The sequence below is a fragment of the Pantherophis guttatus genome, chromosome 2 (genome assembly GCF_059756535.1).
Source record: "Pantherophis guttatus breed Tessera chromosome 2, ASM5975653v1, whole genome shotgun sequence".
Lineage (NCBI taxonomy): Eukaryota > Metazoa > Chordata > Lepidosauria > Squamata > Colubridae > Pantherophis > Pantherophis guttatus.
In genome coordinates, this window is record NC_142064.1 from 122,187,418 (window position 1) to 122,212,269 (window position 24,852).

The 24,852-nt window shown below is 40.3% G+C and overlaps 1 protein-coding gene across 1 annotated transcript in view; it reads right to left on the minus strand.

Annotated features, from left to right (window-relative positions):
- Positions 1 to 23,288, minus strand: part of USP11 (ubiquitin specific peptidase 11) — a 30,296-nt gene extending 7,008 nt beyond the window's left edge. The window contains exons 1-13 of the mRNA XM_034433959.3: positions 22,955 to 23,288; positions 16,865 to 16,974; positions 16,122 to 16,252; positions 15,416 to 15,533; positions 15,157 to 15,302; positions 13,052 to 13,113; positions 12,743 to 12,842; positions 11,116 to 11,289; positions 10,868 to 11,026; positions 8,961 to 9,185; positions 8,398 to 8,481; positions 8,202 to 8,296; positions 1,752 to 1,958 (exon numbers count right to left, since the gene is read on the minus strand). Of these exons, the coding sequence (XP_034289850.2) occupies positions 1,752 to 1,958; positions 8,202 to 8,296; positions 8,398 to 8,481; positions 8,961 to 9,185; positions 10,868 to 11,026; positions 11,116 to 11,289; positions 12,743 to 12,842; positions 13,052 to 13,113; positions 15,157 to 15,302; positions 15,416 to 15,533; positions 16,122 to 16,252; positions 16,865 to 16,974; positions 22,955 to 23,061 (1,718 nt within the window). The 5' untranslated portion in view covers positions 23,062 to 23,288. The remainder of the gene's footprint in view (positions 1 to 1,751; positions 1,959 to 8,201; positions 8,297 to 8,397; positions 8,482 to 8,960; positions 9,186 to 10,867; positions 11,027 to 11,115; positions 11,290 to 12,742; positions 12,843 to 13,051; positions 13,114 to 15,156; positions 15,303 to 15,415; positions 15,534 to 16,121; positions 16,253 to 16,864; positions 16,975 to 22,954) is intronic.
- Between the last annotated feature and the right edge of the window lie 1,564 nt (positions 23,289 to 24,852).

Sequence of the window (24,852 nt, forward strand, 5' to 3'; positions counted from 1 at the left end):
CAACATTAAAAGGAATAAATCAATATAATAAGAGATATAAGGACAAGGAATAAAAGACAGCAATCAGATAAGAAGTAATAGAAACCCACATCAGTTAAAGGAGTTTCAATCACTCTTGTCAAAGAATCAGGTTTTGAAGGCAATTCGAAATACAGGAGAATCTCATTTCAGAGGACAGGCATTGTGAAAGAAGGCAGACTTACAGGATCCCGACAGGTGACATCATTTAATTAAACCTACAGTGTACCACCTTGCTGGATTGAATTAGCCGGGAAGATACTATGGGAAACAAGAAACTGAGCCCTGTGGGGCTTTATACAGTCAGGTCCAGAAATACTGGGACATCGACACAATTCTAACATCTTTGGCTCTATACACCACCACAATGGAGTTGGAATGAAACAAACACAATGTGCTTTAACTGCAGACTGTCAGCTTTAATTTGAGGGTATGTACATCCAACTCAGGTGAACGGTAGGATTTACAGCAGTTTGCATATTGTCCCATTACCTTTGGTCCCTTAACAAGCGGGAGGCACATATGAATTAGAATTAGAATTACATCGACACAATTAGAATTAGAATTGTGTCGATGTCCCAATATTTCTGGACCTGACTGTAGGTAACTCCAGGGCTTTGAATCACACCAGAAGCAAACTGGCAACCAATGCAATTCACAAAGCAGAAGTAAGGGCATACCAAGGCATGCCCATCACTGCCTATACTGCTGCATTCTGGACCCATTGAAGTTTCTTTATGGGTCTTCAACCCATAAAGTGTGAGTTGCAGGAGTCAAGGCGTGAGGTACCAGGGTGCAAGTGTCTGTTTGAAGGGCCTCCCAATCTAGGAAAAGCCACAGCTGGTGCCTCAGATGAAGCTGTGCAAGGGCCTTCCTGGTCACAGCTGCCACCTGATCAAGAAGCAGCTCTGAGTCCAGGAAGACTCATAGATTGCACTCCCTTCTTGAAATGGGGAAATGCTACCCCATCCAAATATGTCAGAGTCACAATCCCTGAGAAGCAAAACACTACCCTCTCTGCATAATTGGTTTGAGTACAACTTTGCTATCCCTGAATGTTGTATTTGACCAGAAGGAAGGCAGCTGAGATTAAATGGCAGGCCATCATTTGGTTATGCAAAGGAAGCTCCAGGACTGGACTATGCAAAAAAACCATACAACACACCCATAGGGGCATCTGCCAGTCCTGTAGCAGTTCTTGCACTTGTCATAGCTACAGAGTCCAATTCTCCTCTCAGGACTGCTTTTCCCCCAATAGCTAGCTAAGAAAATCTATCATCCTGGCCAGGTTGCCAGCCAGCCTGCTTCACCTCGCTGTTTTTTGCCATGACTAAAATCAGGAAGTGAACTCCAAACTAGGGCCACAAAAATGCTTTTTGGCCAAAATCAGAGCTTGGATCCTTCAAACCAAATCAATACATCAGTTGTAATGGTATAAAATAGAAGTGGATTCACTTTGAATTACTGGAATAGCACTGAGTATAGACTTCCATTAGGCCATTATTTTCCCAATCTAGCCATCCCGCCAAGTATGTAGACTTCAATTCCCAGAATGCTCAGCAACAGCCCTATTGGTTGAGGAACCCTGGGCGTTCGAGACTTTTAGTTTGGGGGGAAGAGGCATCTGAATTGGAGAAAGCTGTTTCGGGGAAATATTCTCGTACATCTCTCCCTTCATTAGCCCAGCTGTGAAGGAACTGAGCTAAGCTATCTCAGAGATTGAACCCACTCACGAGAGCCGATGCAGCAGGAGCTGGTACAAGGCATCTGAGGAGAGCTGATCCCGGGGCACGGATACCAGAAGGGGGTGACCAAAAAGCACAACCCCGTAGTAGCTGTTGCTGTAGTCCCGGCCCTGGGTACGCTCCCGAAGGTAGATTGGCAGTACCACTGCGTCTGCTGAAGCCGGGTCTTCCAGGCAGGACACAGAAACCTCATATCTGGAGGAGGATGGAGACATGCTATGAGGAGGAGGAGGAGGAGGGAGGAGGAGGAGAAGCAGGGAGGAGACTACTTGCTTGTTTATAGTGTTTCATTTCTCAACCTAGCCTCCATTTATTTATTTATTTATTTGTTCGATTTATATGCTGCCCTTCTCTGGAGACTCAGGGCAGTTTACAATGCGTTAAGCAATAGCCTTCATATTTTTGTATATACCTGCTTAGTAGGGCTTTCGGCCCCCCCTAAGCAGTATTCTTTTTTATACAAAGTCAGCTTATTGCCCCCACAATCCAGGTCCTCATTTTACCTACCTCAGAAGGATGGAAGGCTGAGTCAACCTTGAGCCTGGTGAGATTTGAATTTGCAGTAATTGCAGGCAGCTGGTGCAACTTAATAGCACTTTAGTCTGCTGTGCCACCAAGGCTCTTAATTTAAATGCCATTCCAAGGTAATAAGCAGAACCAGAAATGCATAATAAACATAAAATTCTATAAACACAGTAAAAATAAATACTTTATACACCACAAACTAAGAGGTAATGAGCCACTAAACAGTACAGGGGGAACAGTGTCAATTATAATTACAATTGGAACCCAAAATCGTGCAAGATTGCCCAAATCTTTTTTTGATATAATGGATGATATGGAGCTGAGAGATATTGGCGGGAACTAAATGTTGAAGAAAAGGATTTTACTTTTTTTTCTGATAGACATCAATCTTTTTCTAGGATTGACTTTATTTTAATCACTAATGATTTCTTTTCTAGGGTAAAGAAGACGAAGATATGTTCAAGAATTTGATCATAGTCCGGTGTGGATGGAATTAGAGCAGGAAAAGGGAGCCAGAAGGTCTTGGAAGTTAAATGAAAATTTGTTTAGATATGAGGAAAATGTGAAAGAATGTAAAAAATAAATGAAAGAATTTTTTGTTATGAATATGCACAAGGGTACACCTATGGAAATGGTTTGGGATGCAAGTAAAGCATATATGAGAGGAATCTTAATACATTTGAATAATAAAAATAGACGTACACAAGGGACTTAGAAGAGGAAATAAAAAAGAAAGAGCAGGCACTTATAGTAAATCCAACAGATAAGAAAATAAAGGAAACAATAAATTTGTTGTGAGGGCAGTTTAATATGTTGATGGCAGACCAAGTGGCAACTAATCTACAATATGCTAAACATAACACTTTTTGTAATGCAAATAAACCAGGTAGATGGTTAGCTTACTTGTTAAGGAAAAAACAAAAGCTACGTACTATAGAAAAAATAGAATACAAAGGTAAAGAGGTATATCAACAAAATACGATTAAAAAAGCTTTTTAGAATTCTATATAAAGTTATATGCTAGTGATACAATTCAAGGCAAAGATATAGATAGATATTTACAGGAGGAGAATATCCCTGTAATTACACCAGAGCAAAGGGAAGGATTGAACCAACCAATAACTTCGGAAGAAATTATTTTAGCAATTAAACAGTTAAAGGGGGGTAAAGCTCCAGGTACAGATGGACTGACAGCTATTTATTATAAATATTTGCAGTTAGAAATGGTAGAACCGCTTAAGGAATTATTTTGTAAGATTCAAGCCGGAGGAGATGTACCCCCTTCCTGGAGAACAGCTTTTATTTCATTGATTCCAAAGGAGGACCAAGATCGTAGTCAACCTAAGAATTATAGGCCAATATCGCTTTTAAATACTGACTATAAGATTTTTGCTAAAATATTAGCAAATAGGTTAATGGTAATCATGCAACAAATGATTCATAATGACCAATCTGGATTTATAAGTGGGAGACAAATGAAATGTAATGTAAGACAAATTGTAAATTTATTGGAATACTTGGAAAGGAACAACCAAGTCCCTGCAGGGCTTATCTTTTTGGAAGCGGAGAAGGCATTTGATCGATTGAATTGGCAATTTTTATTGAAAATAATAGAAAAGATGCAGTTTGGAGAATATTTTATACAATCTATTAGAGCAATATATCAGAGACAAACAGCACAAATAATAATTAATGGTGCTTTAACAGAAACTTTTAAAATTGAAAAAGGAACAAGACAGGGATGCCCTTTATCACCATTATTGTTTATTTTAACTTTGGAACCTTTACTGAATAAAATACAAGGGTCAAATAAAATAAAGGGAATTAAAATTAGACATCATGATTATAGAATAAGAGCATTTGCAGATGACTTGGTTGTTACTTTAACTCAACCAGTACAATCAGCTACAGGTTTAATGGATATAATTAGCCAATATGGACAAATATCTGGATTTAAAATAAATAAACAAAAAACAAAGATAATAACTAAAAACATGATGGTAAAGCAAAAAGAAGAACTAGAAAGACTAACAGGATTTGAAATAGTAAAAAAGGTTAAATATTTAGGGGTATATATTACAGCCTCAAATGTAAAATTATATAAAAATAATTATGAATTGTTATGGCAAAAAATACAGAGAGATGGAGAATTGGGGAAAACCACAATTATATCTGTTGGGAAGAATAGCAGCAATAAAAATGAATGTTTTACCTAGGTTTCTATTTTTGTTTCAAATGATACCAATACTCAAGAAAGATGAAAATTTGAGGGAATGGCAGAAGGGTATTAATAACTTTGTTTGGGCAGGGAAAAGACCGAGAATAAAGTTAAAAATAATGCAAGATATACGTGAAAGAGGCGGTCTCAAAATGCCTAATCTAAGATTATACTATGAAGCAGCTGTCCTAACAATAATTAGTGACTGGATTAATTCAACAGAAGAAAGAATACTGAATATTGAAGGATATGATTTGTTATATGGCTGGCATGCTTACTTATTATATGATAAAAAGGTGGACAAGACCTTTAAAAGTCATATATTAAGGAATGCTTTGTTACGAGTTTGGAAAAAGTATCAATATAAGTTAAATTATAAGATACCTATGTGGGCAATACCCAGACATGCGATAGAGAATATAAGTGTAGAACAAAAGCAAGAGGTGATTACCTATAAAGAGCTTCTTAAAATGGAACGGGGTGTATTGCAGTTAAAATCCCTAAATGCATTAAAAAAAGAAAGAATAATTCAAACCTGGTTTCAGTATGGTCAGTTGCAAGCTAGATGGAAAGAAGATCAGAGAATTGGTATCATGCAGAACGAGGAAAATTTGGTAAAACAAATTAGAGACCAATTTATAATAATATAAATGCATATTTTATAATGCATATAAAAAGATTATATAATATATTGATAGAAATAGATTCAGAAACGGAATTAGTTAAGGATTGTATGATAAAATGGGCACAAAATATTCAGGAACCAATAATGATGGAAACGGGAAAAAATATGGATTAGAAATGTAAAATTTACGCAAGCACAAAATTTGAGAGAAAACTTTTACAAAATGTTCTATAGATGGCATTTAGATCCTAAAAAGTTGGCTTGCATGTATCCGAATTTGCAATCTAAGTGTTGGAGATGTGATTGTGATGACGCCACTTATTATCATATATGGTGGACATGAAGCATTTTGGATTAAAATATGGTGGATTATCCAAAATATTCTTAAAAAGAAGATAAAGTTTACTCCACAATTGTTTTTGCTGGGTATAATTACAGATTGTACGGTTATAGAGACTAAATTGATTTTAAATTTAATAACTGCAGCTAGACTTCTGGTAGCGCAATTTTGGAAGAAGGAAGATTTGCCTACTATTGAAGAATGGACATTAAAAGTAGCGAATCTGACAGAAATGGCGAAAATTTCAGCATATTTGAAAGCTCATTCACAAGAAAGATATATATCGGAATGGAGAAGATGGATTGATTATATTCAAAACAAATAGTGGACTAAAAAGTATCAAATAGCTTATGAATGAATAGAAAAATTAAGAGTATGAATATTTAGTTAAGTAAAAGGGGAGTTAAAGTGTGAAGGAGGGGATAGGAATCCTTAACTAATTAGCTTAGTTTAGCATATGATTGTTAATTGTTATACCCTGTATTTTGTTCTGGGAAGTTCGGGGGGGGGGGGTAAGGAAGGGAGGGGGGGATGGGGAAATATTTGTAAAAAAAAATTTTTTTTTTGTAAAACTCTTTTAGATAGATAGATAGATAGATAGATAGATAGATAGATAGATAGGCAAAAAATTAAAATCTCAGGTGTTTTCCCGCGTCATATTAAATAAGTTAGTTAAAATGTTTAAAATTCTGATTAAAATCCTAGTTTAAAATCTTCTAAAAATCCTTACAGAGCACTTTGCAAGGTCCTTTAAAACCTTAGCTAAAATCCTACCAGTAACTTTACAAGTTTTTCTTATAGCAATGTTTCGACAGGCTCACAACCCTGTCATCTTCAGGCTCTTATCTAGTTTAGAAGCTGTGGGTGTGTTGTGAGGTCGGAGCTGTCGCTTTTCTATGTTTGCTGCTGCTGCTGACATATGTTGGTTAGCCTGTAACTCTATGTTGTGATTGGAGGACAGCAGTTTTTCTTCCTGCTTCCTCATCCTGGCTGTGTGTTACAGGCCTAACTTTCTCAGGTTCTCTATTATTATCTGTCTGCTGTAGAGGGGAAAGGATTCTGTTAGGCATCACAGCACCCTTGATTGTTAGTTGAGATTGTTAGTTTAGCTAAGGTTTTAAAGGACTTTGCAGAGTGCTCTGTCTCAACTTGACGGCTATACGGGTAGCCCTCAACTTACAACAGTTCATTTAGTACCATTCAAAGTTACAATGGCACTGAAAAAAGGGATTGACAATCATTTTTCACATTTATGACTGTTGCAGCATCCTCATGGTCACGTGAGTTACATTCGGATGCTGATAACTGGTTCACATTTATGACAGTTGCAGTGTCCCAGGGTAAGGTGATCATCTTTTGAGACCTTCTGACAAGCAAAGTCAATGGGGAATCCAGATTCACTTAACAACCATGTTACCATACTTTTTGGAGTATAAGATGTACCTTTTCCCCCCCTAAAAGAGGGGGGAAATCTTGGCGCGTCTTATACACTGAATACAGCCATTTTTCACCTTCTGAAACCCCGTCCCGCACATCTTTTTTTTGGGTTTGGGAAGCCAAAAATGGGCCCTTTTTTGCACAAACGGGGCACGCAGAGAGTTTGGAAGGCCTGCAGAGTGCTCCTGGGGGCTGGGAAGGGCAAAAACACTGTTTTTGCAAAAAAACGGGCCCATTTTGGGCCTCCCAAACCCTCTACAAATCATGTTTTTGCCCTCCCCAACCCCTGGGAGGACTCTGCAGGCCTCCCAAACTCTCTGCAGGCCCCGTTTTGCAAAAAACAGGACGTGCAGAGGGTTTGGGAGGCCTGAAGAGTACTCCTGGGAGCTGGGAAGGGCAAAAACGTTTTTTTTTCTCTTTACCTCTTTGAAATCTTGGTGCATCTTATACTTCGGTGCGTCTTATAGTCCGAAAAATACAGTAATTTAACAACTGCAATGATTCACTTAACAAATGTGGCAAGAAAACCTGTAAAATGGGGCAAAACTCTCTTAACAAAATTTCTCATTTAGCAACATAAATTCTGAATTTATGGTCGTTAAGTCGAGGACTATCTATAAGACTATAATGGTGGCCCCATCAAATTTCCTTAAGGAAAGGAAGATGCTCAAAAAAGCAACTTTGGGGGCAAGAAGCAGATACACTCTTAGGTGGGCAGCTTCAATTTTCCACATATGCTGACATTTCCCAACTTGCTTCTGTCAGTGAAGAAAATGTCCCCTAAACTCTAACAGTGTCCACCTTGAGCACCACCCCAAGATCTTTCCTCTCTGCTTACTGCTGGGATAAAATAACAAGACTCTATGCATGTCATGCTCAGACCATGCCAACCCATTGAGCAATGACGTATTTACCACTTATGCTCATTGCTGCTTCTGCTATCACAATTGACCTACCTCTGCTTGCTGTGAACCTGGCTATTCACTATAGGAAAATGCTAGTTTGAATTATAGGTCCATCTTATTATTCAGACTCATTGTAGTGGAAAATGCTCCAATAAATCCTATAGTGAGGAGGGGATTGGCTACCTGACTCCGAGATCCCTTCCAACTCTGTGAGTCTATGATTCACTAGCTCTCACTCCTTTACTTTATTTTATTTGAGGCTTTTCCAATCTGGGCTTTTTAGGTACGCCAACTGTGCTGAGTAATGAAAGTTACAGTTTATCACACTGGAAGGGCATCAGGGTAACAACTGCTCTGCCTTATATCATTATCCCCTCCCTAAACTCACATGAAGATGTCATCCCGGTCCAGGATACAGCTGAGAGGTTCTTCCCTCTGATAGATTTTGTAGAAGCGGTGACTGAACACATCGGCCACCATCATCTGGAGTGGAGGCAAAGGAACAGCCATGAGAAAGGGAAGACATAGAACAGGCTTCTACAATCAATTGAGGCATCTCTCCTTCACCCTCCTGGCAAACTTACCCGCTCAGCAGGCACATCTGTGTGCTCTGATAAAGCATGACAGAGGTCTAGCATTTTCCCAGCTTTCGGGACAATCAGCCTATGCTGTAAGAACAACAACAAAAGAGGCCAGGTCCAAACTAGTAAGAAAGTCAATTGAAAATCAAACCCAAAGCCCAAGTCAAATTCCCCACTAGGCTGAATCCATCTCCAGAACAGAAACTGATCTGGGGACAGACCTATAGGTCTCAATTAAGTGTAAAGTCCATAGTCAGATCTAAACTATTTATTTATCCATCATGCATGCTTGCATTCTCTACCTTTCAGCATAAATTATAAAAATAAGTTGAAGCTATATAAACTCAGGTCAAATTTTGGTTCCATTTGGTCATGTTATCCAAATAGCTGGAAACCTCTTTCCTGGGTTTCAGTTGGGAACCCATCCTTAGTATTAAGCTTCTATATATATGACAAGGGCTCTAGGATGGTTCCTCCACACTCCAGAACTCTCAAATCTCATTCAATAAAGATGCGCCACAACTTTCTTGCCCCATTAAGGCACCTTCCAGACAGCTTGTTGGTACCTGTTCAGGTTTCTTACAGGGATCCATGGATACAAAGAAAACCTCCATCACTCGGTCTTTGCTGATTGGCAGAGGGGCACTGAGGTAGCAGAAGGGGTCAAAGGTCACCGAAATTTTGTTACATTCAGGGCAAACCAATGTTGATTTGAAGAGTCCATGGAAGATATCAACAATGATGGAATTGTTGCGACGTTTGTGGTTGCGCCACGCTTCTTCTGCTACTTCCTGAACAAGAAGAGGTAGAATGAATAGTCTGAAAAGCTACCACCTCTCTCTTCCCATGCTCACCCATTTTTTCTGAATTACAATTCTCAGTATTTCACTTTACTAAATACATCAGCTCAAGCAATGTTAACCACAACTTGAGGTCAAAGGCAAGTTTCCTATCTCTTCCTAGATGTTTACAAGCAGAGAAGTTTACCTTAGAATTTTACCATGGAGTTTGGCAACAAACACCTCAGAATTAACAGACAAATCTCAATCACCTCCAAAGGGCTTTTTTAATTTTCCCCTGCCACCTTTATCTTTAAAGTAAAACCAATTATTCATGCTAGCCTACATCTGCTGCTGGGGGAAAACTGCAAGGGAGTAGGGGGAGAGTAAGAGGAGGTCTATTATATCACCACCAATTAATGCATATCATTTGTGATGGAAAACCTCAGAGAATGTATAAGTATTATAAACTGAGCACAGGAGTTTGAAGCAAGGATCTCAGAGAAAGGAATAGCTGATGCATCAACACTATACTTTTCCAAAATGCTCCAGCCCTGTCAACCTTGAAATAGGCTATTCTGAGTTTTCATGAAGTTGTACTACATCCAAGGCTTTTGCAACAAAAGCACACAGAGCCTGTTCTGAGGTCAGGACTGAATATTTTGCAACTCCCACAGCACTCAACCCCTAGTGAAAGGACATCCGCAGTTCACTGCAGTAATGGAGTGGTTCTTATGGTCTATTCTTTATGCCTCATTTCAGCAGACTCCAAGCCTCATCAAATTACATCCAGCTTCCTTTCTTTTTTACTGCCAAATCTGTATCTGATTACTATAGAGCCTTTGGGAGCACCCCCCTTTCATCACTGCACTGTACAGCACTGCTCTTGCTCGGAGAGAACAAAAATTTGATTTTTATTTCTATATCCATGCTAAGGTTTCAAGAAAAATCTCCCTCTCGGGAAATTTAGTTATAAACCAATAACACTTAAGAGTTCACTGAGCTTTGGAGTTGAGGAACTAATATGAATTCCTCATTGGACTGCACTGGGAGTAAAGTATTGATTGGTTGAATTTGCTTAGTCACCTGCGTCTTATTTCTGTGACTCTGGGAAGCTTACGAAGTTAACCACCCCATAGAAAAAAATAAACCCAAACTGTAACAAGAGTCATTAGAAACAGTAAAAACAAAACAACAACAAAAAAAACCCAACCCATAATCTGTGGGAAAGGACCATTCATTTTTCTAACACCACTACCAGATCCTCAGGCCAGATGACAAAGCCATGTCTTCAGGCCCTTCCAGAAAGCCAACAAGATCAGGGTCAGTCTGAAGATGTTCCAAAGGGCAGGTACCATAGCAGAAAAGGATTCCCTCTTGGGTCCTATCAGATAATATTCCTTTGTGGATGTGACCCACAACATGCCCTTTCAGCTAGACCTGATGGTACAGGTAGGTGTGACTGGGGAAAGGTCTTCCCTCAAATACCCTTTTTCTATACCATGATATAAAAATTGAAATGGACCGGAAGAACACATGTAAAGTTCACAATGGAAATTCAACAGGTAAGATCTCCAGTCAGAAGTTTCCACGTTTGATGATACGTTATTCCTACTACAAACATACATGTACTATCACCGTTGGCTGGAATCCAATTTGGACTCTCCGATATTTCCCTTACAATTCATGCTCACCTCATCGGGTCTCCCTGCTGCATCCTTTAATTCAATGTACTCTTTCTTCTTGACACGGTTGAGGTCCTCATGCAGACCATCAAGCAGGAAGGAGAGAAGCTCCTGGGAATCGTGCTGCTGATAGCCAAGGAACTGAGAGGCAAAATGGCCCACTTTGGTCTGAATGGGATGCAAAAACAGGGCCTCTTGAGATCAGCAAAGATTCTAGATACAGACTAAAAAAGCAGTAAGACAAGAACGCAACTAACCTTGAACATTCGGGGCACAATGGAGCGGTGGTGGCCAGACCACTTCTGTTTAATGAGATCCGCATAGGCTTCAGCAATTTCACCTTTCATGCCAAGAGGGTTGCTGAAGTTTAGTTCCTCCAGGTAATTATTATTGAGGAAGTATTCCGTCAGAGGAGGCACATTGCTGAGACACTGGAAGAAAGAATGAAAGCATGCCAAATGTAGTGTTAGGTGGTAGTTCATTTTTCAGAATGAAGCTCTGGGGAAAAAAAGCATCTTTGACACAGAATCTTTTCTTTATGAAAATGAATGAAATTAAAAGTAAGGTTAAGCAAACTTATATTGACCCAGAACTGGAGAACTTTCCCAGTAGCCATTTTTTTCATATAAACAAAAATAATGTATACCAAGGACAAATGTAGCTGTGACATTTATACAGCCATTATTTTTGTAATGGGAACACAAACTCTCATTACTAAGGAATAGGTAGGTGCAAATTAGCTTTTTTTAAAGTTTCCAATAGCCAAATGTCAGAAGAGTCCCTTCTGTTCTTCTTCCCATTGGGTAAAAGAAATGTTTGACTGTATTATTATAATCTATGTTGTTCTACTTTCCCCAGTTGAAAGTTAAGAGAAAAAGGAGGGAATTATTTACAAGGGAATTTAAAAAACAGAAACGAGAGCTATCTTTAATTTATCAATCATTCCAAATCATAATAAAGATGCTGTAATCAAAATTCCTTGAACTAACAAATCCAATATTCTTCCACAGATGGTAAGCATGCTACTGGTGGTACAAAAGATCCTGGATGGGCTGCAACTCCCTCATCCGAATCCATGTGTGGGAGGGAAGCAGGAATTTCTAGTCATCTTTGCTGAGACAGTTGGTTTTGTTGATCAAATGCTGCAGTGGGCAGGAAAAACCTATAACTTCCTTGCTGTAAAGGGAGGGAAAGACATCATGCCTCACTGGTATGTATGGGACAGAAATGTCCCGCCTTGGCTACAGGGTGGTACTTGGGAGTGGAAGGTAAATATAAACAAAGAGGTGTTGTTATTAGGGTTGATATTAGATTAGGACTGTACAGAGACTGATACAAGCAGACTTTATTGAATTATGTTACCGTACTGTAGGAGAGATCTGTTTTCTTTTGACTAGGATGCTGGACAATTAAATGCAAACAGAGGCTTATCACTAAGAGGTGGCTGGTGATATCATCATAGCTTCCCAGATGATTGAATTCTCAATTGTATGGTTTGCTGGTCAAGCAAAAGCTATTGTCAATATTGTACTTTTTACAAGATTGACATTTATCATAACTGATAACACAGATAAATGTATAAGTGCCCTTCTCAGAAAAGAGTGGACTTTTTTTTCTCTTGGAAGCATCCAGGGATTGGTAAGTGTTAAGAAACAATCAGCCAAGATGGGTTAATCCCCCTACAATGTAACAGCTACTCTAAATAGGCATTCAAGCAGACAATGCCAAAATACATAACCCATTAGTACATGTGGGCAGACATGTAACAACACTGGCAATGCAACTAACATACTAGCAGAATGTGAGCAAAGTTTTCGTTCTGCTTGGTGGCAAGTCATCACAGTACCCAAAGTTTGGCACCAAAAGATCACTCGTATTTCTTACTTGCAAAGCAGAGTTCATGAAGCATGTGTTCCCCAGGTTGGTAAGGCCACAAATCCCTGGCTGGCCCCGGTACCGCTCTTCCTCATCAATGGAATTCTTCCTGAAAGATGCAGGTAAAGTGAGACTGTGAAAAAGAGGTGGTGAAATCCACAGCCTGGTTCCTGTTGGAGCAGCACGAGATCACAAGACAGCCATACTTCCCAAAGCTCAGGAAAGCTGGGAACTGGAATGCTGCCTAATTTTTAAAGTACAATCCACCCTAGACAGGTATACCTCAGAACAGTGGAAATGCTAGTGTTAGATACTCACATGACATGTGGTCTGGAACTGGGCCAAGTACCGTCTTTACTCCTGGTCTCCATTATCACAATCTGAAGGGAACAGGTGCAAGTAGGAAAAGGTCAAGAGAGGCACAAGTAAAAAAACAAACAAACTTGGGTTACATTAACTAGTATATAGGTGAGCAACTGTCCATGACCTGTGGAGTCCTTGATGCTCTCTGAGTTTGGTTGTTTCGTTACCAAACTAGTTAGCATTATCAGCACTGATAATGGTAATGAAATGACTGTAAGAAAGCAACCAAGCTCAGAGAGCACCAAGGATCCCTCATTTCAACCCTGAGCTACATGTATTCTCTTCTATCAGTTTCTGAGACTTCCAACCTGAATTACCATTTATTCAGCCAAAATTACTGGCTAATAAAAAGCATAACATCTATATTATTCTAGAGTTGCTCAAGCTACTCACATTTTTAAAACCCACAGAAAGCAAACATGCAATATTACTGTCCAGCTGAAAACAATTATATCTCTTTCCTTTTTTATTGCTTTTACAGCATCTATCTCCTTGCTCTTATCACCTATCACTATCACTTGCAAGCCCACCAACAAGAGGGTCAAAGCAACATAATTTTCAGACCATTATTTGCATATCGAAGTAGTGCATGGCTCAAGGGCAGCACAGGCACTCCTATGATTTGTCAAAGATACAAACTTATCCTTCGTTTTCTCTCTTGCTGCAAGGCAACTCTCATAAGGTTTAACAAGATCGGCTAAATATTGCACAGGTAAATGTCACAAATGCTAAGTATGGTTAATTTTTGTTGCTTTTGTGTGTTTTTGTTTGGTATTTTGTGGGAATCCAGCCTACTTATAGTAATTCATTTATTAATACATTATGTGAACCCAAAAAAATGACTATTAAGCAATCAGGGAAAAGCCTGTTATATGCACCTAGATACACACACACACACACACACACACACACACACAATCCATTCCATGTTGTTTATCTTATATTTTTCTACTTTGACTTAATGACTTCCATTTAATTGAAAATCTTGAAGCCATTGGTGAATAATTTCCCTGGAGAAATTATTATGCGAGACATAACTGTTTCCAACAAAAGCAGCATTTTATCACACTTCAAAGAGACACTTCTCTCTCTTATGGTACTGGAACACTCATAAACGCCTAATTGTGGCCAAAGAGCTACCTCCCCAATTTCCAAATATGATTGTGATCATACATTTTCTTCAATGTTAAAAGCAAGCAGAGATTTGAGATAGAAAAGGTTTTGGAGGATAGCAATAGCAAAAGCACTTAGGCGTATATACCGCTTCACAGCCCTCTCTAAGCGATTTACAGAGTCAGCATATTGCCCCCAACAATCTGGGTCCTCATTTTACCCACCTCGGAAGGATGGCTGTTTGAATGTGTGATGTCAAGAAATACAGAAGGCTCACAATCAAACTAGCTGCCCAGAGGTTCTTTCCCTTGTTAAGAGGGTGTCTGAGAGGCCATTAAATTTCCCTAAGGGGAAAAGCATTCTGCATGTCTTCCAATATCCTTCCTCAGCACAAGTGTCTTGAGACCCTCCAAAAGAGATTTCAGGAAGGAGTCCTAATCACACAACTAATAGGTCTCCTTACTAAAATTCACCTGGTGTTCAAGGGTGTGTGTGTGTGTGTGTGTGTGTGTGTGTGTGTGTGTGTGTTGGTTTTTTCAAAAAAAAGTAATTTTTGGATCCAGATCCAAGTATGCCGGTTGTGTAGGAGATGCAAAGAGTGGCTTCTATCCAGTAAAAACTGCAGTTCCCTTAAATCAGCTTTGCTATTTAGATAAGTGTACTCCACTGTAGTCTAAACTTTCAGTCCCTCTCCAGGGACTCTGTCTGACTGATTATCTCAAATCCAGTCTTTGGAACTGATAATCACAAATCCAGTTCAAACTGCTATCTTCCAGATGGCTCCACCTTCAGCCAGCCTGCTCAAAGTTGATTGTAACAATCAAATACAGTTGAGGAGCAACAGGCTGTGGAAAACCAATTCATATAAATATGCAAATCTTGGCACAAAACCAATTCTGCCTCTTTCTGTATACAGGCCAGCCTCAACCTGGTGACAGCAGCGTTACCTGCCCTGAACTTAGGCAGGCATCCAGCACAGTCATCTGCAAGTTTCGTAACCTCTCATAGGAGCCATCAGCATTTTTCACCCAGAGTCTTGATTCATCTTCTGCTGGAACCGAAAACTGATTCCGGGCCTCTTTTAGCACTATATCTAAGGGGCAAGAGACAAGAGGACAAAGAGAAAATGACTTCTTGGGACAAATACCCACTGTTTTCCCCTCCATTTTTCCCTCTCAGCTGAATTCAGAATTCCTGAGACCTTACCAATGGTATCCATCCGGCTAAATTGAGTGACCGCGTGGCTGTCTACATCATTGTGCTGACAGAGGTACAGCTCCACTAAGTAAACCTCCACCTTCTGCATGCTAGGAAGGTCTACCACCTGGGAAGGATGAACCAAAATCAAGAATCAAACAAGGGACAGAATATCATTAAGAGAAATTGGGGAAATCAGTAATGGTAGATACTTATTGCTCAACTCTCTCCAAATAGAGACTCAGAAGGGGAAAGCCAACCCCATCCATAAAGCCGAATGGCCCTTATTTATCAGTAGAACACATAGTTCTTTTGGGAAAATATGTAAAAAGCAGCAAAAGCTGTAACTCTAGCAAGAACCTAGCAGAATGTCAATCAGTATATGGGCTGCACAAAGAGCATTCGTGGCAAGAATGAGATCCTTTATAAGTTTTATTTTCATTATATATTATAAACCGCTCCCCATTCTGTCAACCCCTCCAATTTACCATTAGCAAGAGTTAGATAATACTGGGGGAAAGATTACTTTAAAAAAAGGTAGCGTATAAATTAAGTATTATTAAATTCTATCCCTAGAAAAAAGTCTTCCACTTATATAGGGAGTTGAAAGAGTCTTCATTCTCTGGCCACCTTTTCTATTAACTGCAATGGAAAATGCTGCAGGGCACGCAAAATTCCAAAGAGAACCTGTGCTTCTCAACTCCAAATTTCTCACCTTTCGTTCAATGGCTGGCTGGCCATGTTCAATGCCATACCAGCTCACCAACTTGTCCCACACTTCCTCTGGCACCAGAATGTACTCTTCATGTTCTACCAGCCTATCCTTCAACCGGTAAGACTCCAAATCTGAAGGGAGAAAGGAAGGCAGACTGAAATCATGGAAGACTCACCCTCTTTAAAGAAGCCCATAGCTTAAGAGCAGCTGAGGCCTCACCAATTTTGACATTCATGAAAAGGAGCCAAGCTTCTTAGTAACTGCCAAGTGCTTAACATGGAAATATTTTTTCAGCTTCCATAGAAAGCCCCTTCTCATAAAACCAGTATGGTACAGCAATTACTGCTGAAATAGTGCAGAAAGCCAGATTCAAAGTCTAAGTTACCTGGGAAATATACTATGTGAAATTGGGTGTATAATTTTTCACACATTGTGCTAATTATTTTATCTACCTTATGTTGTTTTAGCATGCCATATGAACCCACTCATTTGTGTCTTATTCAGCAAACTATATTAGGTCATCCCTGCTGAAGGGCAGTGAGAAAACCCAATGTCACTTTTCATTAACCCAACATATTTTATTGGTTTATTGCAATGATCAAATGTATGCAATCTGGAGCATTCTAGAGGAAGAAAGAGAAAAATCAAATAATTCATATCCTCCTGATTAAGTAATGTGGGAATTTATCTGAAAGGCAGAGAAGAAGCCTCAAATAAAAGAAATAAGGCAGAGGAAACCATACCTTCAAAAAGTTCAGCATTGTTGATCCGTCCAGGGAAAGCATTTGAGTTCTGATCTCCAGATTCCACATAAGCTTTCCACTGCTTGTACCAATGATTTTCCAGCAAATACCTGAGCAAGGAAGCAGATAGCTCAAATCTAAATCAAGACCACAGTCTAACATGCAATCAGCAGTTACCAGTAGCAATTCTTCTCCCTTCATTCCCAATCACAAATAGGATTATAAGAAGTCCAGGCCCAAGACTGAAACACTGGCTGGCTATATGCATCTGATTATGCTAAAGAACAGCTAAATTCTATTTGCAGCCCTTATACACAAATCCCCAAGAATCCTAAATATTTTCTAATGTTTCATATCAGTAAGACAACAGACATAAACTTACAAAAGTCAAAAATCTTTCCAAGGGCTTCCTAGAACCATAACAAGACAATTTGTTCCATTCCCTGTAACATCTTACATGACATAGTTGCAGCTGGCATCTCTCATTCCCTTCCATGGTATTTAATTAGGATGGCTTGGGTGAACAGGGAGTAACATAAAACCATGTTGTTTATCTCTCATTCTCCAAACTGGAATTTATGCTACCATAAATAAGGAATAACATTTTCAAATCTCTAATTCAAATCTCTACTATTAGCTGTGAACTTGCCAAATCAGTCACTGTCCTTGTGCCATAGTTTACTAACCCTTCAGTTGGCCACAACAGACAGAAGTGCAGACAAATGTGTATGAAACACTTGGGAATCCTTGAAGAACCTTCCATTTATAAATGGCTAAAATCTGGCCTTCTTAGTTATCTGCTTATTTTCCATTTCCCAATGTCAAATGTTTGGACAAGTCAGTTTGAATTTTCTGCTCAGCGGCAAACCATAATCCTCATTCTTCCTAGCTGTTGACTACTCCACTAAAAGGAAAAAGCATTCCATTCTCAACACAATTAATATTATAGTGTGCCATTGTGCCGCAACATGAACAAATCGGGCCAGGCAGGCTGTAAAAAAAACTTTCCCTTGGTTTGACTTGGGAAAGTAGAATAACGGCCTCCAAAGTCTGTAAAAAATAATAGGCAATCTCAGTGTAAGCCGCTACCATTGGCTACAATGAAAGCCAAAGAGAAATCTATCAGATCCATCTGCCTCTTTTCGAGTAGCCTAACAGGCTCCTACTGGCATACCAAGTAATGTAGAGATTTATTAAAAAGGAAGCATGGTGTAAAACTGGTTTGGTTAAATAGCTTTTTGTATCAAATCTATTTGTCTGCAGCAAATACAATATTGGATGTATAGTTGTAAGTCAAGGTCTAGCTGTAACTTGATTTAGTATGGACAGGCATTGTAACAAAAGATGACCATGTATAGATGTACTGCTCCCAGCAGCTGCTAATACTGTCATTAAGGAATACTGGGAACACCTCGAGGGCCACAGTATCTTAAGGCGCCCGAGTTTGGTGTTAATGGCTAAGATCTAGAAACTTCTGACAAGAAGTTTGAGTCCCGCCTTGGGTATGCAAGCCAGGTGAGTGATTTTGGGACAGTCCCTCTCTCGGCCCAACCCTCCCCCCAGGGTGAGTGTTGTGGGGAAATAAGGAATATTAAGTATGTCTGTTCCCTTGAGTTATACAAACAAAAGCTGGCCTAATTTTTCCCTTTATATTGCTTTTTGATTTTATTTTAAACTGGGATGTCTTATATTATCTAGGACCAGAGTGTTTAGTATATTTTAATTGGTTTTTATTAACGTTTGTATTACATGTATTTCTATCGTTCGTTGTTCACCGCCCTGAGTCCCTTAGGAATAGGGCGGTATATAAATCTAATAAATAAATAAATAAATAAATAAATAAATAATTATTATTGGGTATATGACCATGACGTTTTAAAAACTAAAAACCTTAAGGCTGAAGCTGATGTTGAAAGTGCCATGTGTATGCACATTTTCAAGTCGGTGATGACTCCTGGCAACTGCCTGGATACTCCCTGCGGTTCTTTGGAAGATTTCAGACACGGCTTACCATTGCCTGCTTCTTGGGGCTGAGAGAGAATAACTTGCCCAAAGTTACCCAGCTTTGTACATAAAGTTTCTAGGCTAGTGCCTTAACCACAACATCAAACTAGCTTTCTCAATAGTGCATTTGTTATTTATTACCCCTCCCTTGTTTTTTTTCATGCATTTTTTCAGAAGGCTACAATCTACATACATTTATTTAAAAGCAAGATCCAAGGAATTTAGTGGGAGTGCTTTCTAAGTATAATAGATACATAGGCTGAGCCTGCAATCTCATTATACGAATGTAAAATATAAATGTGTAAGATAGTTTATTTTGTAATAACACAACAGAGGAGGTTCCTATTCTCCTACTGGGTTGCTACTTCCTGTTTGTCTCACTCCAGACATAACAGCAGGCAAGTCAGTCTGTAAGGAAAGACTCAAACAACATCACTCTAAAGCCCATCCATCAGGATACAAGAACAATTGAAATAATTCCTATTGTGAGCTCAACTTGCTTCATAAAATAGGAAGTCTGCTAGCTGATGAAGAGTGAAACCAAAGTCACTTTCTTAGACAAGCACTACTTAAGGACAATCACAACTGACTATATAGGTCAACTGACTATATAAAATAAAGGAGAAAGAAAGCAGAACTGGCATGCAGTTTTGCCTCCAAAGTGAGATACATCCCCAGTGAAAAAAAACTTTGTTTAGAAACATAGGACTTCATCTTATATTATTAGTGTATCAATTATAACATCTATCTCAGCATGCAAAGCAAGAGTTATTACATTAAGCTGCAATATTTTCAAAAAGGCACATAAGCAAATAATTTAACACAGGAAACACAGAGCACACCCATGACAATTCATTCTCTGAAACAGGCAGGCCTTGTGCTGAATTCCAGTAGATTTCTACACCCAATTCAAAGTGCTATTAGCCACCTACAAAGCCCTATATGGTGTAGCTTGGTAGCACCACAGCCTTGCCAAAAATGAATCTAGCCATCTCATGAAAGGAAGATCAGGAAGCTCTATTAAGAGTCCCACTCTTTATCTGAAGTCAGAAGAACATCTTCTGTGGCAGTGACCATATTTTGGAACTTCTAACCTACAGAGGTTCAGAAAGCCCCATCCATGATATCATTCAGAAGAGCACTGAAGATAGTTTTATTTCACCAAGACTTCAACCCTAGTTAAATATTGCTGATCTCTATGTTAGGGGTAGGTTGATTTATAGTTGTTGTTTTAAATTAACATATTGTAACCAGCCCTGTCTTTTAAGTTGAGCAGAATCTAAAAGCTATAAAATAAATAAAACTAAGATAATCTAATGGGAGAGATCATCCGTCACCATGGACTGAGGTATCACCAATATGCTGATGATACTCAGCTGTATGTCTTGGCCCGTGGTGAGTTAAGTGATGCTGTGCCGTATCCTTCCTCTCGCAGTGCCTGGACGCTGTTAGGAGCTGGATGGGGAGCAACAGGTTGAAACTAAACCCTGGCAAGACCGAGTGGCTCTGGGTTTGGGGTTTGTTGGCTCAGGGAGAATTGCCATATTTGGTCTTGGATGGGGTGGCACTACCCCAAACAGACCCTGTGCTTAATCTGGAGGTTCTCCTGGACTCACGACTCCTGCTCGAAGAATAGGTGGCAGTCATGGCCAGGACTGCCTTTGTGCAACTGAGGGTTGTGCGCCAGTTACGCTCTTTCCTGGACCAACAATTCCTACTCACAGTCACTCATGCCCTAGTCACTTCCCGTCTTGACTATTGCAACACATTCTACATGGGGCTGTCCTTGAAGAGCATCCAGAAGCTCCAACTGGTGGAAAATGCAGCGGCCCGCATGGTTTTGTTCAGACCCCAGTGTTCACATGTATCACCTCTCCTGCGGGAGCTGCATTGGCTGCCGATTTGCTTACGGGTGCAATTCAAGGTTCTGGTTGTCACCTTTAAAGCTTGGGACCAAATTATCTGAGGGACCATCTCTTGCCGGTCACATCTATCTGATCCATCAGAGCAGGGAGGCAGGGAATGTTGCGGGTCCCATCCCCAAGGGAGGTACACCTGGTGGGACCCAGAAGAAGGGCCCTCTCTGTGGTGGCTCCCTCTCTCTGGAACATCATTCCCCCAAATTAGAATGGCCCCCACGCTAATACTCTTCTGGAAAGCACTGTAGACCTGGTTCTGCAGTGGGCTTGGGGAACCCAGAGCGGGATGGAGCCCATTAAATGGCTCATGTGATCTGCTGTCGCCAGGGCCGGGGGGGGGGTGATTTTATTATATTATACTATATTAATTTATTTGATTCTTTTTATTAGCTTTATTGTTTTAAATGTGGTTTTATATTCTGTAAGCTGCCTTGAGTTGCCATGGGTGAATATGCGGCAATATAAATTCAATAAATAAATAAATAAATATTTAAAACAAATATCAGGTCTGCCATGCACTAGTCTATGTCACTCAAAGCTACCTATAGCTTGAAATTCTGCTAGTTACAATGGTAAAAAAGTACAAGATTTCTAAGAGAAGAAAGAGGAAGTGTCCAAAAAAAGTCAAGTCCTACTGTATAGAGGAAACTAGCCTCCTGTATAGGAATGACAAGTAGATTTTTAATTGTTTCAGTTTCCTTTCCTGACTGTAAAATAAGGGACAAACATTTGATGATTATAGAGAAGAAATCTATTTTCAAAGTACTCAGAGGATCTAATTAAAAATTATCTATTCATTGTGATGCCATTGAACCAAATGGAAAACAAAAGAACCAAACTTGACTAATTCGGGAAGACATGCTTTCAGAAAGTGATCCAGTTTACAATAGTTAAGGTTGCTTAGAGCCACCGTTCTACACCTACCATATATTGAGAATACATGACATACTGAGCATCGCTTAACCAACCCAACAAGGAGCAATTTAGGGAAAGTACTAGAAATATAAGAAAAGGGAACAAATCTAAATAAAGCGATTTGGAGAAGGCGCTTCAGCGGGGGGGGGGGGGGGGGGGGGGAGAATGCATAAAAGGCCAAGGAAAAATGGTACCTAATTCATCCTAAAGGAAAAAAAAAATGGACAAAAGGCCAAGGAAAAATGGTACCTAATTCATCCTAAAGGAAAAAAAAAATGCACAAAAGGCCAAGGAAAAATGGTACCTAATTCATCCTAAAGGGGAAAAAAAATGCACAAAAGGCCAAGGAAAAATGGTACCTAATTCATCCTAAAGGGGAAAAAAAATGCACAAAAGGCCAAGGAAAAATGGTACCTAATTCATCCTAAAGGAAAAAAAAAAATGCACAAAAGGCCAAGGAAAAATGGTACCTAATTCATCCTAAAGGGGAAAAAAAATGCACAAAAGGCCAAGGAAAAATGGTACCTAATTCATCCTAAAGGAAAAAAAAAAATGCACAAAAGGCCAAGGAAAAATGGTACCTAATTCATCCTAAAGTAAAACCTCATCCATGTTTGCCTCAGCGCAGTAACTGAAAGTGCATATGAAGTAGGTAGCCCAACCCTATACCATGTTTCCCCAAAAATAAGACTCTTGTCTTATATATATATTTTTTTTGAGTGCTTGGCCTTTATTGCCATTTGGGCTTATTATCAGGGGATGTCTTATTTTGGGGGAAACAGGGTACTTTACTCGAGGAGTAAAAAAAAAAAGAAAAAAAAAAAGAAAAAAATCTCATTGCATTCAACAAAGGGAACTTTTGTTTTTTCCACAAGCGCGATGATCATAAATCCGTGGTTAAAGCCAAAAAAAAAAAAAAGGGCGCTTTTACGCTACGGCTGTACTTCCTCAGCCTTGGGGCGTGAAGGCGCATCTCGAAGACCACCTGAATACAACCTGCGGCAAGACAGGAATGCGGCGCGTCTCTCGTGAGGTGGAGGGGGGGGAATCCCCTCGGCTCCCAAGGTTGGTGGGGGGGGGGCGTCCTCAAGCCCCGAATCAAGGCTTCTCCGAGGCTGGGAGCAGGTGAAACCCGGTGGAAGCGAACGAAGCGGGGAAGGCTTCAAGGCTCGACACCCACCCACTCCGCCCTACCGACCCCAAAGCCCGAGCAACCTCTCCACCCGGGATGGACGCCCCGCTTTGCACTTACCACTTCTCTCCCGCTCCCAGAGGTCTCTTCCTCCCGGGCTGGCCCGGCCCCTCTCCCTCTACCTGCCGCCGCTGGGCCTCCAGCCCGGGCAGCCCCCTCTCCGCCATCGCCACCCACACACCTCCGCCGCTCCTCCGCCAGCCCGGAAACGAGAAAGGGAGACACCTTATTTCCCTCTCCCGGCTCCTTCTTCATGGCCCCGCCCACCCGCTTCCGACCGGCCGGATAGGTGTGGCAAACGGGACGGAAGAGAGCGGACCCAGCACCATGTTGAATGTGGCCTACGGGCGAAGGCGTCACGACGTAAGCCGCGCTATCCGCCCTGCCTCTTATTGGTGGGCTGGTGGCGCGGGAAATTGAACGAGCGGGAGGGGGGGCGGGGCGGAACGGGAACGTCAGTGCTTTGATTGGTTGAGCGCGTTTACGCCGGGCAGAAACAAGAGGCGACGAGATTCTTAATTACGGCATATTTTTTTTTAAAAAAAAACATCGTAAAAAAATGCAGGCGGTCTCTTCGTGCATTGATCCGCTTCCGGCAGTGCTGACCTTCGTCCCGCGTCGGTGTCAGAATTCTTGCGACTAAAGTAACCAACACCAGGAAGATAGCATATGCGCGATGCTTACAGCTGCCATTTTTACTAAGGGAAAGTTGCTTACTTGGCTAACGCAGCCTTTCACGTTGCCCGGTCGAAATGAATTTTTGGCGCTGTCGTGTTTGAAGAACCGGGAGGAGAAGGCAGAGTCGAAATAGCAAGCTGCCTATCATCCTCAAATCGCTTTTTGAGAGATACTAAAATTCTCCAGCGGTTTTTGAAGTTAATTTCTAACCAGAGGATCTCATGATTATTTTAAGTTCCTATGCAGATTTGCATAATCTGAATTCGAGCGTGGTATTTTGTGTGGAGACAGCTATTTTGACTTCGAATAACAGCATAACTTGTAGAGTAGCACCAGTTATTGAGAGTCCAGACTTAATATATTGCTCAAAAAAATAAAGGGAACACAAGCAGAAGACATCCGAGATCTGAATGAATGAAATAGCCTTATTAAATACTTTGTTCTTTACATACAGTAGTTTATACACAGCTCAAACAACTAAAGGGAACACAAAACTACTGTATGTAACCAACAAAGTATTTAATAAGGCTATTTCATTCATTCAGATCTCGGATGTCTTCTGCTTGTGTTCCCATTTATTTTTTTGAGCAGTGTACATTTTGGGAAGCCAATACTATAGAATGAGCAGAAGTAGACATTTCTGAAATGCATCAAGTACCCAATTTTATTCAAAAAATTGTGGGCAGGGCAAATTATGGCTTGGCACAATGCATGTAATTAAGTCTGTAGAAAATTAGCACCCATCCCCCTCCTAGAATGAAATATTTTAGGAAATATTAAAAAGTCAAGAGTATTATATTTCCCCTAAGAGAAATAGAAATCTTAAGGGAGACAGAAACTTAGACCCAGAGTTCCCTGCCCCCAAGCAGATACTAAACTGAGGCCAATTTTTAGAAATGCAGATTTGGTAATCCATTCAAGAGAGGATATTTTGAACAAATGCAGAATTAGGTAGAATGGTAGGATCAGCCCTCACTCAAGATCCTAACCAGGAAAGCCATTAAGACACAATAGGAATGGTCCAACACCCTTTCAGAACACAAGCCTCTTCATCGCATCACCCAGCAGGCTTCAAACTCGAGTCAAACTGACCCCACATGGCCACGAGTGTCTGACTACAGCAACCAATAGAATACATGCACTTGCCACAGGAAGCTCAAGGGGAAGGCCCAAGAGAGGGTATAAATGGCACTTTCCACTCCATGTGTTCAGCTGCACCAGGACCTCAAACCCATGTGGTCATTTTCCATCAATAAACCATCTTTCCAATCAGCCTCCAT